The sequence below is a fragment of the Oncorhynchus mykiss genome, unplaced genomic scaffold, assembly GCF_013265735.2.
Source record: "Oncorhynchus mykiss isolate Arlee unplaced genomic scaffold, USDA_OmykA_1.1 un_scaffold_188, whole genome shotgun sequence".
Classification (NCBI taxonomy): Eukaryota; Metazoa; Chordata; class Actinopteri; order Salmoniformes; family Salmonidae; genus Oncorhynchus; species Oncorhynchus mykiss.
In genome coordinates this window covers 760,783-778,870 of record NW_023493674.1, presented here as the reverse complement: position 1 = coordinate 778,870, position 18,088 = coordinate 760,783, and the positions used below count along the sequence as shown (strand labels likewise).

At 44.5% G+C, this 18,088-nt stretch overlaps 1 protein-coding gene across 5 annotated transcripts in view; it reads right to left on the bottom strand.

The window, feature by feature from the left end:
* Window positions 1-18,088, bottom strand: part of LOC118947678 (SH3 and multiple ankyrin repeat domains protein 3-like) — a 137,478-nt gene that overhangs the window by 51,552 nt on the left and 67,838 nt on the right. For all 5 annotated transcript variants that reach the window (XM_036972637.1, XM_036972633.1, XM_036972634.1 and 2 more), the window contains 6 exons: window positions 16,167-16,404; window positions 15,224-15,399; window positions 11,919-12,032; window positions 11,400-11,475; window positions 11,200-11,282; window positions 2,549-2,673 (listed from right to left, as the gene is read on the bottom strand). In XM_036972637.1, coding sequence (XP_036828532.1) covers window positions 2,549-2,673; window positions 11,200-11,282; window positions 11,400-11,475; window positions 11,919-12,032; window positions 15,224-15,399; window positions 16,167-16,404 — 812 coding nt within the window. The remainder of the gene's footprint in view (window positions 1-2,548; window positions 2,674-11,199; window positions 11,283-11,399; window positions 11,476-11,918; window positions 12,033-15,223; window positions 15,400-16,166; window positions 16,405-18,088) is intronic.

Genomic DNA, 18,088 nt, shown 5'->3' with positions numbered 1-18,088 from the left:
GAGGTATCAGGCAGCAGCGGTGAGAGAGCCACTGAGGTATCAGGCAGCAGAGGTGAGAGAGTCACTGAGGTATTAGAAAGCCACGGTGAGAGAGGCACTGAGGTATCAGGCAGCCACGGTGAGAGAGCCACTGAGGTATCAGGCAGCAGAGGTGAGAGAGGCACTGAGGTATCAGGCAGCCACGGCGAGAGAGCCACTGAGGTATCAGGCAGCAGCGGTGAGAGAGCCACTGAGGTATCAGGCAGCCACGGTGAGAGAGCCACTGAGGTATCAGGCAGCAGAGGTGAGAGAGCCACTGAGGTATCAGGCAGCAGCGGTGAGAGAGCCACTGAGGTATCAGACAGCCACGGTGAGAGAGGCACTGAGGTATCAGGCAGCCACGGCGAGAGAGGCATTGAGGTATCAGGCAGCCACGGTGAGAGAGCCACTGAGGTATCAGACAGCCACGGTGAGAGAGCCACTGAGGTATCAGGCAGCAGTGGTGAGAGAGCCACTGAGGTATCAGGCAGCATGAGGTATCAGGCAGCCACGGTGAGAGAGCCACTGAGGTATCAGGCAGCATGAGGTATCAGGCAGCTACGGTGAGAGAGCCACTGAGGTATCAGGCAGCAGAGGTGAGAGAGGCACTGAGGTATCAGGCAGCCACGGCGAGAGAGCCACTGAGGTATCAGGCAGCAGCGGTGAGAGAGCCACTGAGGTATCAGACAGCCACGGTGAGAGAGGCACTGAGGTATCAGGCAGCCACGGCGAGAGAGGCATTGAGGTATCAGGCAGCCACGGTGAGAGAGCCACTGAGGTATCAGGCAGCATGAGGTATCAGGCAGCCACGGTGAGAGAGCCACTGAGGTATCAGACAGCCACGGTGAGAGAGCCACTGAGGTATCAGGCAGCAGTGGTGAGAGAGCCACTGAGGTATCAGGCAGCAGTGGTGAGAGAGCCACTGAGGAATCAGGCAGCCACGGTGAGAGCCACTGAGGTATCAGGCAGCCACAGTGAGAGAGCCACTGATTGAGGTGAGGGATCAAACCAAAGACCCTGTGATAAAGATTGAGGCCCAGTCCTTGTCAGAGGAGGTGGGATCATACCGCTTCAGCATCTGTACAGTGGTGTGGCATGACATCTTGAGCCAGATCCAACATGTGAGCAAGCTGATGCCGTCTCCAAGTATGCACGTGGATGTTGCAGTAAGTCTTCTCAGAAAGACAGAGAGAGGTCTCAGCAGCTACAGGGCAACATACTTTATGACTGCACAAACTTCAACCAAGGATATTTGCGAGGGTATGAATGTAGAGGCCGTTCTACAACAAAAAAGGCTGAGGTCCACAAAGCAGCACTTTTCATTCAAATCATTCTTTGAGTGATGCCCTGAAGACGCTTGTGGTGACATTTTTTCAATGGCGTTGTTGATGCTGCAACCTCAGCCCTTTTTTTCCACAATGTGGGAAATGTGGGAGAGAAGTTTGGAGTGCTGTCAACCTTCCAAAGTCTCTCAAATGAGGAGCTGACAGAACATTGTGAGGCCCTGAGTATGACACTGTACTATAAAGAACACTCAGACTTGGATGGCAGAGAGCTTGCACAGGAACGGAAGAACTTGCCATCGAAGATCATGACCCTGCTTGAGCTGCTGATATTTCTACACGAAATGAGGCTCTCAGAAATGTATCCAAATTTGCTCTCAGAATTTGTCTCACTCTTCCAGTGACCATAGCTGAAGCAGAGAGGACCTTTTCAAAGCTGAAGCTCATCAAATCCTACCTGAGGTTCACCATGTCATAGGAACACCTTAGTGGCCTTGCTGTCATCAGTATTAACCATATAATTGCTGAGAAGACTTCTTATGATGATGAAATTGATGACTTTGCATCAAGGAAGGCAAGAAAGGTCAGGGTTTAGATGGCATTTGTGCAATTTAGTTTGTACGTTTCTTGTTTGAATACCAATAGTGTAATAATCAGGTTCTCTTCTTTATAAGTTTGTATTTGTGTGATGTTGAATTTGTGAAATTTAGGTTTTATTTGTGTATTTTTTGTTAGTATTAGTGCAATAATCTGATTATCTTTTTATTTGTATTTATAAACTACAATTTGTTTCTATTTGTCTTCGTTATTTCCTTTTTGATATTTATGAGTCTTATTTTTGTATTTATATACATTTCAATGTTACGATTATTTATTTGTGTTGTTCCAAATGTCTGAATAACAATTACAGTTAGTGAAGAATGGTAATTTATTGGGGGGGGGGGGGGGGGGGGGTTCGAGCCATACAAGTTAGAACTGCCACTGCTGTCATAATGAGACAGGTGCTATGTTGTGATCTCTATACATCTCTATGGTGAGTATGAGGGAACAGAAACACTGTGATATCTATACATCTCTATGGTGAGTATAATGGAATAGATATGCTGTGATATCTATACATCTCTATGGTGAGTATAATGGAATAGATACCCTGTGATATCTATGGTGAGTATAATAGAATAGGTATGCTGTGATATCTATGGTGTGTACGTACAATGATCACGTTGTGATCTCTATACATCTCTTACCTCAATGAGGAAGTCCCCAGTGCGAAGCCCCGCCCTCCAGGCCACGCCCTCCAAGTCAACAGACTCCAGGTACTGCAGCGCCGGGAACGCTGGGGTAGGAGCAAACTCCTCTATTGGGGTCTCCGCTACACACACACACACAAACACGATCTATGTGTCTTAAATTTGAGTTATGTTCAACTGATTTAATATCATTGTCTAGACATTCTCCTAACCTATATACATTCTCCGAAACCTAGATACACTCTCCTAACCCTGATACATTCTCCTAACCCTAGTCAGTTAAGAACAAATTCTTATTTTCAATGACAGCCTAGGAACACTGCCTGTTCAAGGGCAGAACGACAGATTTGTACCTTGTCAGCTCAGGGATTCGAACTTGCAACCTTTCGGTTACTAGTCCAACGCTCTAACCACTAGGCTACCATGCCACCCCACATTCTCCTAACCTAGATACATTCTCCAAACCGTAGATACATTCTCCTAACCCTAGGTACATTCTCATAACCCTAGGTACATTCTCCTAACCCTAGGTACATTCTCATAACCCTAGGTACATTCTCATAACCCTAGGTACATTCTCCTAACCCTAGGTACATTCTCCTAACCCTAGGTACATTCTCCTAACCCTAGATACATTCTCCTAACCTAGATACTTTCTCCTAACCCTAACCCTAGATACATTCTCCTAAACGTAGATACATTCTCCTAACCCTAGATACATTCTCATAACCCTAGGTACATTCTCATAACCCTAGGTACATTCTCATAACCCTAGGTACATTCTCCTAACCCTAGGTACATTCTCCTAACCCTAGATACATTATCATAACCCTAGATACATTCTCATAACCCTAGATAACCCTAGATTCATTCTCCTAACCCTAGATACATTCTTCTAACACTAGATACATTCTCCTAACCCTACATACATTCTCCGAACCTAGATACATTCTCCAAACCCTATATACATTATCCTAACCTAGATACATTCTCCTAACCTAGATACATTCTCCTAACCCTAGATAAATTATCCTAACCCTAGGTACATTCTCCTAACCCTAGGTACATTCTCCTAACCCTAGAAACATTCTCCGAACCCTAGATACATTCTCCTAACCCTAGATACATTCTCCTAACCCTAGATACATTCTCCTAACCCTAGATACATTCTCCTAACCCTAGATACATTCTCCTAACCCTAGATACATTCTCCTAACCCTAGATACATTCTCCTAACCCTAGGTACATTCTCCTAACCCTAGGTACATTCTCCTAACCCTATATACATTCTCCTAACCCTAGATAACCCTAGATACATTATCCTAACCCTAGATACATTCTCCTAACCCTAGATACATTCTCCTAACCCTAGGTACATTCTCCTAACCCTAGGTACATTCTCCTAACCCTAGGTACATTCTCCTAACCCTAGGTACATTCTCCTAACCCTAGGTACATTCTCCTAACCCTAGATACATTCTCCTAACCCTAGGTACATTCTCCTAAACGTAGATACATTCTCCTAACCCTAGATACATTCTCATAACCCTAGGTACATTCTCATAACCCTAGGTACATTCTCATAACCCTAGGTACATTCTCCTAACCCTAGGTACATTCTCCTAACCCTAGATACATTATCATAACCCTAGATACATTCTCATAACCCTAGATAACCCTAGATTCATTCTCCTAACCCTAGATACATTCTTCTAACACTAGATACATTCTCCTAACCCTACATACATTCTCCGAACCTAGATACATTCTCCAAACCCTATATACATTCTCCTAACCTAGATACATTCTCCTAACCTAGATACATTCTCCTAACCCTAGATAAATTATCCTAACCCTAGGTACATTCTCCTAACCCTAGGTACATTCTCCTAACCCTAGAAACATTCTCCGAACCCTAGATACATTCTCCTAACCCTAGATACATTCTCCTAACCCTAGATACATTCTCCTAACCCTAGATACATTCTCCTAACCCTAGATACATTCTCCTAACCCTAGATACATTCTCCTAACCCTAGATACATTCTCCTAACCCTAGGTACATTCTCCTAACCCTAGGTACATTCTCCTAACCCTAGGTACATTCTCCTAACCCTATATACATTCTCCTAACCCTAGATAACCCTAGATACATTCTTCTAACCCTAGATACATTCTCCTAACCCTAGATACATTCTCCTAACCCTAGGTACATTCTCCTAACCCTAGGTACATTCTCCTAACCCTAGGTACATTCTCCTAAGCCTAGGTACATTCTCCTAACCCTAGGTACATTCTCCTAACCCTAGATACATTCTCCTAACCCTAGGTACATTCTCCTAACCCTAGGTACATTCTCCTAACCCTAGATACATTCTCCTAACCCTAGGTACATTCTCCTAACCCTAGGTACATTCTCCTAACCCTAGGTACATTCTCCTAACCCTAGGTACATTCTCCTAACCCTAGGTACATTCTCCTAACCCTAGGTAAATTCTCCTAACCCTAGGTACATTCTCCTAACCCTAGATACATTCTCCTAACCCTAGATATATTCTCCTAACCCTAGGTACATTCTCCTAACCCTAGGTACATTCTCCTAACCCTAGGTACATTCTCATAACCCTAGGTACATTCTCATAACCCTAGGTACATTCTCCTAACCCTAGGTACATTCTCCTAACCCTAGGTACATTCTCCTAACCCTAGATACATTCTCCTAACCTAGATACTTTCTCCTAACCCTAACCCTAGATACATTCTCCTAAACGTAGATACATTCTCCTAACCCTAGATACATTCTCATAACCCTAGGTACATTCTCATAACCCTAGGTACATTCTCATAACCCTAGGTACATTCTCCTAACCCTAGGTACATTCTCCTAACCCTAGATACATTATCATAACCCTAGATACATTCTCATAACCCTAGATAACCCTAGATTCATTCTCCTAACCCTAGATACATTCTTCTAACACTAGATACATTCTCCTAACCCTACATACATTCTCCGAACCTAGATACATTCTCCAAACCCTATATACATTATCCTAACCTAGATACATTCTCCTAACCTAGATACATTCTCCTAACCCTAGATAAATTATCCTAACCCTAGGTACATTCTCCTAACCCTAGGTACATTCTCCTAACCCTAGAAACATTCTCCGAACCCTAGATACATTCTCCTAACCCTAGATACATTCTCCTAACCCTAGATACATTCTCCTAACCCTAGATACATTCTCCTAACCCTAGATACATTCTCCTAACCCTAGATACATTCTCCTAACCCTAGATACATTCTCCTAACCCTAGGTACATTCTCCTAACCCTAGGTACATTCTCCTAACCCTATATACATTCTCCTAACCCTAGATAACCCTAGATACATTATCCTAACCCTAGATACATTCTCCTAACCCTAGATACATTCTCCTAACCCTAGGTACATTCTCCTAACCCTAGGTACATTCTCCTAACCCTAGGTACATTCTCCTAACCCTAGGTACATTCTCCTAACCCTAGGTACATTCTCCTAACCCTAGATACATTCTCCTAACCCTAGGTACATTCTCCTAAACGTAGATACATTCTCCTAACCCTAGATACATTCTCATAACCCTAGGTACATTCTCATAACCCTAGGTACATTCTCATAACCCTAGGTACATTCTCCTAACCCTAGGTACATTCTCCTAACCCTAGATACATTATCATAACCCTAGATACATTCTCATAACCCTAGATAACCCTAGATTCATTCTCCTAACCCTAGATACATTCTTCTAACACTAGATACATTCTCCTAACCCTACATACATTCTCCGAACCTAGATACATTCTCCAAACCCTATATACATTCTCCTAACCTAGATACATTCTCCTAACCTAGATACATTCTCCTAACCCTAGATAAATTATCCTAACCCTAGGTACATTCTCCTAACCCTAGGTACATTCTCCTAACCCTAGAAACATTCTCCGAACCCTAGATACATTCTCCTAACCCTAGATACATTCTCCTAACCCTAGATACATTCTCCTAACCCTAGATACATTCTCCTAACCCTAGATACATTCTCCTAACCCTAGATACATTCTCCTAACCCTAGATACATTCTCCTAACCCTAGGTACATTCTCCTAACCCTAGGTACATTCTCCTAACCCTAGGTACATTCTCCTAACCCTATATACATTCTCCTAACCCTAGATAACCCTAGATACATTCTTCTAACCCTAGATACATTCTCCTAACCCTAGATACATTCTCCTAACCCTAGGTACATTCTCCTAACCCTAGGTACATTCTCCTAACCCTAGGTACATTCTCCTAAGCCTAGGTACATTCTCCTAACCCTAGGTACATTCTCCTAACCCTAGATACATTCTCCTAACCCTAGGTACATTCTCCTAACCCTAGGTACATTCTCCTAACCCTAGATACATTCTCCTAACCCTAGGTACATTCTCCTAACCCTAGGTACATTCTCCTAACCCTAGGTACATTCTCCTAACCCTAGGTACATTCTCCTAACCCTAGGTACATTCTCCTAACCCTAGGTAAATTCTCCTAACCCTAGGTACATTCTCCTAACCCTAGGTACATTCTCCTAACCCTAGATATATTCTCCTAACCCTAGGTACATTCTCCTAACCCTAGGTACATTCTCCTAACCCTAGGTACATTCTCCTAACCCTAGGGACATTCTCCTAACCCTAGGTACATTCTCCTAACCCTAGGTACATTCTCCTAACCCTAGGTACATTCTCCTAACCCTAGGTACATTCTCCTAACCCTAGGTACATTCTCCTAACCCTAGATACATTCTCCTAACCTAGATACTTTCTCCTAACCCTAACCCTAGATACATTCTCCTAAACGTAGATACATTCTCCTAACCCTAGATACATTCTCATAACCCTAGGTACATTCTCCTAACCCTAGATACATTCTCATAACCCTAGGTACATTCTCATAACCCTAGGTACATTCTCATAACCCTAGGTACATTCTCCTAACCCTAGGTTCATTCTCCTAACCCTAGATACATTATCATAACCCTAGATACATTCTCATAACCCTAGATAACCCTAGATTCATTCTCCTAACCCTAGATACATTCTTCTAACACTAGATACATTCTCCTAACCCTACATACATTCTCCGAACCTAGATACATTCTCCAAACCCTATATACATTCTCCTAACCTAGATACATTCTCCTAACCTAGATACATTCTCCTAACCCTAGATAAATTATCCTAACCCTAGGTACATTCTCCTAACCCTAGGTACATTCTCCTAACCCTAGAAACATTCTCCGAACCCTAGATACATTCTCCTAACCCTAGATACATTCTCCTAACCCTAGATACATTCTCCTAACCCTAGATACATTCTCCTAACCCTAGATACATTCTCCTAACCCTAGATACATTCTCCTAACCCTAGATACATTCTCCTAACCCTAGGTACATTCTCCTAACCTTAGGTACATTCTCCTAACCCTAGGTACATTCTCCTAACCCTATATACATTCTCCTAACCCTAGATAACCCTAGATACATTCTCCTAACCCTAGATACATTCTCCTAACCCTAGATACATTCTCCTAACCCTAGGTACATTCTCCTAACCCTAGGTACATTCTCCTAACCCTAGGTACATTCTCCTAACCCTAGGTACATTCTCCTAACCCTAGGTACATTCTCCTAACCCTAGATACATTCTCCTAACCCTAGGTACATTCTCCTAACCCTAGGTACATTCTCCTAACCCTAGATACATTCTCCTAACCCTAGGTACATTCTCCTAACCCTAGGTACATTCTCCTAACCCTAGGTACATTCTCCTAACCCTAGGTACATTCTCCTAACCCTAGATACATTCTCCTAACCCTAGATACATTCTCCTAACCCTAGGTACATTCTCCTAACCCTAGGTACATTCTCCTAACCCTAGGTACATTCTCCTAACCCTATATACATTCTCCTAACCCTAGATAACCCTAGATACATTCTCCTAACCCTAGATACATTCTCCTAACCCTAGATACATTCTCCTAACCCTAGGTACATTCTCCTAACCCTAGGTACATTCTCCTAACCCTAGGTACATTCTCCTAACCCTAGGTACATTCTCCTAACCCTAGGTACATTCTCCTAACCCTAGATACATTCTCCTAACCCTAGGTACATTCTCCTAACCCTAGGTACATTCTCCTAACCCTAGATACATTCTCCTAACCCTAGGTACATTCTCCTAACCCTAGGTACATTCTCCTAACCTAGATACATTCTCCTAACCTAGATACATTCTCCTAACCCTACATACATTCTCCGAACCTAGATACATTCTCCAAACCCTAGATACATTCTCCTAACCTAGATACATTCTCCTAACCTAGATACATTCTCCTAACCCTAGATAAATTATCCTAACCCTAAGTACATTCTCCTAACCCTAGGTACATTCTCCTAACCCTAGAAACATTCTCCGAACCCTAGATACATTCTCCTAACCCTAGATACATTCTCCTAACCCTAGATACATTCTCCTAACCCTAGATACATTCTCCTAACCCTAGATACATTCTCCTAACCCTAGATACATTCTCCTAACCCTAGATACATTCTCCTAACCCTAGGTACATTCTCCTAACCCTAGGTACATTCTCCTAACCCTAGGTACATTTTCCTAACCCTATATACATTCTCCTAACCCTAGATAACCCTAGATACATTCTCCTAACCCTAGATACATTCTCCTAACCCTAGATACATTCTCCTAACCCTAGGTACATTCTCCTAACCCTAGGTACATTCTCCTAACCCTAGGTACATTCTCCTAACCCTAGGTACATTCTCCTAACCCTAGGTACATTCTCCTAACCCTAGATACATTCTCCTAACCCTAGGTACATTCTCCTAACCCTAGGTACATTCTCCTAACCCTAGATACATTCTCCTAACCCTAGGTACATTCTCCTAACCCTAGGTACATTCTCCTAACCCTAGGTACATTCTCCTAACCCTAGGTACATTCTCCTAACCCTAGGTACATTCTCCTAACCCTAGGTACATTCTCCTAACCCTAGGTACATTCTCCTAACCCTAGATATATTCTCCTAACCCTAGGTACATTCTCCTAACCCTAGGTACATTCTCCTAACCCTAGGTACATTCTCCTAACCCTAGGGACATTCTCCTAACCCTAGGTACATTCTCCTAACCCTAGGTACATTCTCCTAACCCTAGGTACATTCTCCTAACCCTAGGTACATTCTCCTAACCCTAGGTACATTCTCCTAACCCTAGGTACATTCTCCTAACCCTAGATACATTCTCCTAACCTAGATACTTTCTCCTAACCCTAACCCTAGATACATTCTCCTAAACGTAGATACATTCTCCTAACCCTAGATACATTCTCATAACCCTAGGTACATTCTCCTAACCCTAGATACATTCTCATAACCCTAGGTACATTCTCATAACCCTAGGTACATTCTCATAACCCTAGGTACATTCTCCTAACCCTAGGTACATTCTCCTAACCCTAGATACATTATCATAACCCTAGATACATTCTCATAACCCTAGATAACCCTAGATTCATTCTCCTAACCCTAGATACATTCTTCTAACACTAGATACATTCTCCTAACCCTACATACATTCTCCGAACCTAGATACATTCTCCAAACCCTATATACATTCTCCTAACCTAGATACATTCTCCTAACCTAGATACATTCTCCTAACCCTAGATAAATTATCCTAACCCTAGGTACATTCTCCTAACCCTAGGTACATTCTCCTAACCCTAGAAACATTCTCCGAACCCTAGATACATTCTCCTAACCCTAGATACATTCTCCTAACCCTAGATACATTCTCCTAACCCTAGATACATTCTCCTAACCCTAGATACATTCTCCTAACCCTAGATACATTCTCCTAACCCTAGATACATTCTCCTAACCCTAGGTACATTCTCCTAACCCTAGGTACATTCTCCTAACCCTAGGTACATTCTCCTAACCCTATATACATTCTCCTAACCCTAGATAACCCTAGATACATTCTCCTAACCCTAGATACATTCTCCTAACCCTAGATACATTCTCCTAACCCTAGGTACATTCTCCTAACCCTAGGTACATTCTCCTAACCCTAGGTACATTCTCCTAACCCTAGGTACATTCTCCTAACCCTAGGTACATTCTCCTAACCCTAGATACATTCTCCTAACCCTAGGTACATTCTCCTAACCCTAGGTACATTCTCCTAACCCTAGATACATTCTCCTAACCCTAGGTACATTCTCCTAACCCTAGGTACATTCTCCTAACCCTAGGTACATTCTCCTAACCCTAGGTACATTCTCCTAACCCTAGATATATTCTCCTAACCCTAGGTACATTCTCCTAACCCTAGGTACATTCTCCTAACCCTAGGTACATTCTCCTAACCCTAGGGACATTCTCCTAACCCTAGGTACATTCTCCTAACCCTAGGTACATTCTCCTAACCCTAGGTACATTCTCCTAACCCTAGGTACATTCTCCTAACCCTAGGTACATTATCCTAACCCTAGGTACATTCTCCTAACCCTAGGTACATTCCAACCCTCTTTACCTTTAGCTCCACGGAGGACGAAGCCAAATCCTTCACTGTCTCTCTTCTGTAGCACAGAACTCTTCTCCTCGATGACATAATCACTGGGGTCAGAGGGCAAGGATCAGTTATACAATAGAAGCGGACTTATAATACGTGTGTGTGTGTGTGTGTGTGTGTGTGTGTGTGTGTGTGTGTGTGTGTGTGTGTACATTAGCTACCTGTAGGAAGTGTAGTTGTCATAGGAACCCACGGTGTAATGTCTGAAAAGCCTCTTGGTGCGATCCTCTCGTGTTTCTATATACACCAGCCAACGCACATGCACGCAAGCACACACGCACACAAATCACACACACTTCAGTCAAGAGACATGTCCTCATTCTCTGAAACATGTCCTCCTCTTCCATTAGAGGGAGAATGTGGGTTAGAGGACCTGCAATAGGCTAAGCAGAACACACAGTATGATGTGTGTGAGGGTTGGTTCTCCTGTCCTTGTGGGGACTTTAAATCCCCCAAATTCCCACACAAGGATAGTAAAACAAGGAAAACTCTCCCTCGTGGGGACATTTCCCAAGTCCCCGTGAGGAAAATTGCTTTGGGGTTAGGTTTAGGGATAGGGGTACAATTAGGACCAGGGTTAGAATTAGGGTTATATTTAGGGTTAGGGTTTGGGGTTAGGATTTTGGAAGTAAATCACTTTTAGGTCCCCACGAGGAAAGAAGAAAACGTTTGTGTGTTACCTAGGCGTGGGTCGTACTGTCTCATCTGGACCTCTTCAACACAGTCAGCAGGAAACCATCCGGTCCGTCCTTTAACTGAACCCTCCCAGAACCCTCCTTCTCCTATACTCAGCACTGTAACAATAGAATATATTAACATAGGAATACATGCATAATACTATACTGTATAAACTATTGCATTCCCCCCTTCTCCTATACTCAGCACTGTAACAGTAGAATATATTAACATAGGAATATATGCATAATACTATACTGTATAAACTATTGCATTCCCCCCTTCTCCTATACTCAGTACTGGAACAATTTTACATATTAATATAGGAATGTTGGTTCCTCCAACCCTGTCTGTTATTTCCCTGTCTGTAGGTTCCTCTAACCCTGTCTGTTAGTTCCCTGCCTGTTGGTTCGTCTAACCCTGTCTGTTAGTTCCTCTAACCATGTCTGTTAGTACCTCTAACCCTGTCTGTTAGTTCCTCTAACCCTGTCTGTTAGTTCCTCTAACCCTGTCTGTTAGTTCCTCTAACCCTGTCTGTTAGTTCCTCTAACCCTGTCTGTTGGTTCCTCTAACCCTGTCTGTTAGTTCCCTGTCTGTTAGTTCCTCTAACCCTGTCTGTTAGTTCCCTGTCTGTTGGTTCCTCTAACCCTGTCTGTTATTTCCCTGTCTGTAGGTTCCTCTAACCCTGTCTGTTGGTTCCTCTAACCCTGTCTGTTAGTTCCCTGCCTGTTGGTTCGTCTAACCCTGTCTGTTAGTTCCTCTAACCATGTCTGTTAGTACCTCTAACCCTGTCTGTTAGTTCCTCTAACCCTGTCTGTTAGTTCCTCTAACCCTGTCTGTTAGTTCCTCTAACCCTGTCTGTTAGTTCCTCTAACCCTGTCTGTTGGTTCCTCTAACCCTGTCTGTTAGTTCCCTGTCTGTTAGTTCCTCTAACCCTGTCTGTTAGTTCCCTGTCTGTTGGTTCCTCTAACCCTGTCTGTTAGTTCCTTTAACTCTGTCTGTTAGTTCCCTGTCTGTTAGTTCCTCTAACCCTGTCTGTTAGTTCCCTGTCTGTTAGTTCCTCTAACCCTGTCTGTTAGTTCCTCTAACCCTGTCTGTTAGTACCTCTAACCCTGTCTGTTAGTTCCCTGTCTGTTAGTTCCTCTAACCATGTCTGTTAGTTCCTCTAACCCTGACTGTTAGTTCCTCTAACCCTGTCTGTTAGTTCCCTGTCTGTTAGTTCCTCTAACCCTGTCTGTTAGTTCCCTGTATGTTAGTTCCTCTAACCCTGTCTGTTGGTTCCTCTAACCCTGTCTGTTAGTTCCTCTAACCCTGTCTGTTAGTTCCCTGTCTGTTAGTTCCTCTAACCCTGTCTGTTAGTTCCCTGTCTGTTAGCACATCTAACCCTGTCTGTTGGTTCCCTGTCTGTTAGCACCTCTAACCCTGTCTGTTAGTTCCCTGTCTGTTAGCACCTCTAACCCTGTCTGTTAGTTCCCTGTCTGTTAGCACCTCTAACCCTGTCTGTAAGTTCCTCTAACCCTGTCTGTTAGTTCCCTGTCTGTTAGTTCCCTGTCTGTTAGTTCCCTGTCTGTTAGTTCCTCTAACCCTGTCTGTTAGTTCCCTGTCTGTTAGTTCCCTGTCTGTTAGTTCCCTGTCTGTTAGTTCCTCTAACCCTGTCTGTTAGTACCTCTAACCCTGTCTGTAAGTTCCTCTAACCCTGTCTGTTAGTTCCCTGTCTGTTAGTTCCCTGTCTGTTAGTTCCCTGTCTGTTAGTTCCTCTAACCCTGTCTGTTAGTTCCCTGTCTGTTAGTTCCCTGTCTGTTAGTTCCCTGTCTGTTAGTTCCTCTAACCCTGTCTGTTAGTACCTCTAACCCTGTCTGTTAGTTCCCTGTCTGTTGGTTCCTCTAAACCTGTCTGTTAGTACCTCTAATCCTGTCTGTTACTTCCCTGTCTGTTAGTACCTCTAACCCTGTCTGTTAGTACCTCTAACCCTGTCTGTTAGTTCCCTGTCTGTTAGTACCTCTAACCCTGTCTGTTAGTACCTCTAACCCTGTCTGTTAGTACCTCTAACCCTGTCTGTTAGTTCTTCTAACCCCGTCTGTTAGTACCTCTAACCCTGTCTGTTAGTTCCCTGTCTGTTAGTTCCTCTAACCCTGTCTGTTAGTTCCTCTAACCCTGTCTATTAGTACCTCTAACCCTGTCTGTTAGTTCCCTGTCTGTTAGTACCTCTAACCCTGTCTGTTAGTACCTCTAAACCTGTCTGTTAGTTCCTCTAACCCTGTCTGTTAGTTCCCTGTCTGTTAGTTCCTCTAACCCTGTCTGTTAGTTCCCTGTCTGTTAGTACCTCTAACCCTGTCTGTTAGTACCTCTAACCCTGTCTGTTAGTTCCTCTAACCGTCTGTTAGTTCCCTTTCCGTTAGTACCTCTAACCCTGTCTGTTGGTTCCACTAACCCAGTCTGTTAGTTCCCTATCTGTTAGTACCTCTAACCCTGTCTGTTAGTTCCCTGTCTGTTAGTTCCTCTAACCCTGTCTGTTAGTTCCCTGTCTGTTAGTACCTCTAACCCTGTCTGTTAGTACCTCTAACCCTGTCTGTTAGTTCCTCTAACCCTGTCTGTTAGTTCCTCTAACCGTCTGTTAGTTCCCTTTCTGTTAGTACCTCTAACCCTGTCTGTTAGTTCCTCTAACCCTGTCTGTTAGTTCCTCTAACCGTCTGTTAGTTCCCTTTCCGTTAGTACCTCTAACCCTGTCTGTTGGTTCCTCTAACCCTGTCTGTTGGTTCCACTAACCCTGTCTGTTGGTTCCCTATCTGTTAGTACCTCTAACCCTGTTTGTTAGTTCCCTGTATTTTTGTTCCTCTAACCCTGTCTGTTAGTTCCTCTAACCCTGTCTGTTAGTACCTCTAACCCTGTCTGTTGGTTCATCTAACCCTGTATGTTAGTTCCCTGTCTGTTAGTTCCTCTAACCCTGTCTGTTGGTTCCTCTAATCCTGTCTGTCTGTTAGTTCCCTGTCTGTTAGTACCTCTAACCCTGTTTGTTAGTTCCCTGTCTGTTAGTTCCTCTAACCCTGTCTGTTGGTTCATCTAACCCTGTATGTTAGTTCCCTGTCTGTTAGTTCCTCTAACCCTGTCTGTTGGTTCCTCTAATCCTGTCTGTCTGTTAGTTCCCTGTCTGTTAGTTCCTCTAACCCTGTCTGTTAGTTCCCTGTCTGTTAGTTCCTCTAACCCTGTCCCTGTCTGCTGGTTCCTCTAACAACTGATTGGACAGTGAGGAGGAGACAGCAAATTGGACAGTGTGGAAAGACAGCCGATTGGAGAGAGAGGAGTGTCTGACCTTTGACCCTCTCCCCACGATGCAGGCTGATCTCTCCGGGGCCCTGCGGTGTGTGAGAGCGGGTAGCGATGAACGTCCTCCCCGGCACGGCGCTGTACAGCCTACGTTTCCCATGCTGCACTGGGCTGGGGGGAGATGGGGGCGGGCTGGGGTCCCTCTGTAGCCTGCCACTCGGGCTATACAAACACACATGAAAACACAGACATACACACGCACGCACGTGCACGCACGCACGCGCACACACAGACATACACACACATAAGCATGGACACACAGACATACACACACAAGCACGGACACACAGACATACACACACAAGCACGCAGGCAGGTGTGTATCTCTGTCTGTCTGCCTGTGTGTGTGTGTATTTGTCTGTGTGTCTGTGTGTCTGTCTGCCTGTCTGCCTGTCTGCCTGTTTGTCTGTCTGCCGGTCTGTCTGTCTGTCTGTCTGTCTCTCTGTCTGTCTGTCTGTCTGTCTGTCTGTCTGTCTGTCTGTCTGTCTGTCTGTCTGTCTGTCTGTCTGTCTGTCTGTCTGTCTGTCTGTCTGTCTGTGTGTCTCTGTCGGTCGGTCTGTGTGTGTCTGTGTGTGTATCTGAGGCGCCGAGTCTGCCTGCGAAGGCTGTGTGTGTACCTGAGGCGCCATGTCTGCCTGCGAAGGCTGTGTGTGTACCTGAGGCGACGTGTCTGTCTGCGAAGTCTGTGTGTGTATCTGAGGCGCCGTGTCTGTCTGTGACCGCTGCGTGTGTACCTGAGGCGCCGTGTCTGTCTGCGAATGCTGTCTGTGTACCTGAGTCGCCGTGTCTGTCTGCGAAGGCTGTCTGTGCACCTGAGGCGCCGTGTCTGTCTGCAAAGGCTGTCTGTGCACCTGAGGCGCCAAGTCTGTCTGCGAAGGCTGTCTGTGTATCTGAGGTGCCGTGTCTGTCTGCGACAGCTGCGTGTGTACCTGAGGCGCCGTGTCTGTCTGCGAAGGCTGTGTGTGTCTGCCTGCCGGTTGGAAGTGTTTGTGTTCTCCAGGCTGTGGAGGGAGGGGCCGGGGGAAGAAGAGGCGGGGCTTTCCAGAGCGTTGTCGCTGGCTGAGCGAATCAGATAACGGGGAGATGATGAGCCACACACACCAACATTATTGGCCCCACCCAGACGTCGGCGCTTTGAGGAATAGGAAGGGCTCTCTCTGAAAGGCACTGAGAAACAGAGAAGGGTTAGGGTTCCCCACATCCACATGGTTAAACACAGACATTAACACACAGAGAAGGGTTTGGGTTCCCCACATCCACATGGTTAAACACAGACATTAACACACAGAGAAGGGTTAGGGTTCCACATGGTTAAACACAGACATTAACACACAGAGAAGGGTTAGGGTTCCACATGGTTAAACACAGACATTAACACACAGAGAACGGTTTGGGTTCCCCATGGTTAAACACAGACATTAACACACAGAGAAGGGTTAGGGTTCCCCACATCCACATGGTTAAACACAGACATTAACACACAGAGAAGGGTTAGGGTTCCCCACATCCACATGGTTAAACACAGACATTAACACACAGAGAAGGGTTAGGGTTCCCCATGGTTAAACACAGACATTAACACACAGAGAAGGGTTAGGGTTCCCCACATCCACATGGTTAATCACAGACATTAACACACAGAGAAGGGTTAGGGTTCCACATGGTTAAACACAGACATTAACACACAGAGAAGGGTTAGGGTTCCCCACATCCACATGGTTAAACACAGACATTAACACACAGAGAAGGGTTAGGGTTCCCCACATCCACATGGTTAAACACAGACATTAACACACAGAGAAGGGTTGGGGTTCCCCACATCCACATGGTTAATCACAGACATTAACACACAGAGAAGGGTTAGGGTTCCACATGGTTAAACACAGACATTAACACACAGAGAAGGGTTAGGGTTCCCCACATCCACATGGTTAATCACAGACATTAACACACAGAGAAGGGTTAGGGTTCCACATGGTTAAACACAGACATTAACACACAGAGAAGGGTTAGGGTTCCCCACATCCACATGGTTAATCACAGACATTAACACACAGAGAAGGGTTAGGGTTCCCCACATCCACATGGTTAAACACAGACATTAACACACAGAGAAGGGTTAGGGTTCCCAACATCCACATGGTTAAACACAGACATTAACACACAGAGAAGGGTTGGGGTTCCCCACATCCACATGGTTAATCACAGACATTAACACACAGAGAAGGGTTGGGGTTCCCCACATCCACATGGTTAATCACAGACATTAACACACAGAGAAGGGTTAGGGTTCCACATGGTTAAACACAGACATTAACACACAGAGAAGGGTTAGGGTTCCCCACATCCACATGGTTAATCACAGACATTAACACACAGAGAAGGGTTAGGGTTCCACATGGTTAAACACAGACATTAACACACAGAGAAGGGTTAGGGTTCCCCACATCCACATGGTTAATCACAGACATTAACACACAGAGAAGGGTTAGGGTTCCCCACATCCACATGGTTAAACACAGACATTAACACACAGAGAAGGGTTAGGGTTCCACATGGTTAAACACAGACATTAACACACAGAGAAGGGTTAGGGTTCCCCACATCCACATGGTTAAACACAGACATTAACACACAGAGAAGGGTTAGGGTTCCCAACATCCACATGGTTAAACACAGACATTAACACACAGAGAACGGTTTGGGTTCCCCATGGTTAAACACAGACATTAACACACAGAGAAGGGTTAGGGTTCCCCACATCCACATGGTTAAACACAGACATTAACACACAGAGAAGGGTTAGGGTTCCCCACATCCACATGGTTAAACACAGACATTAACACACAGA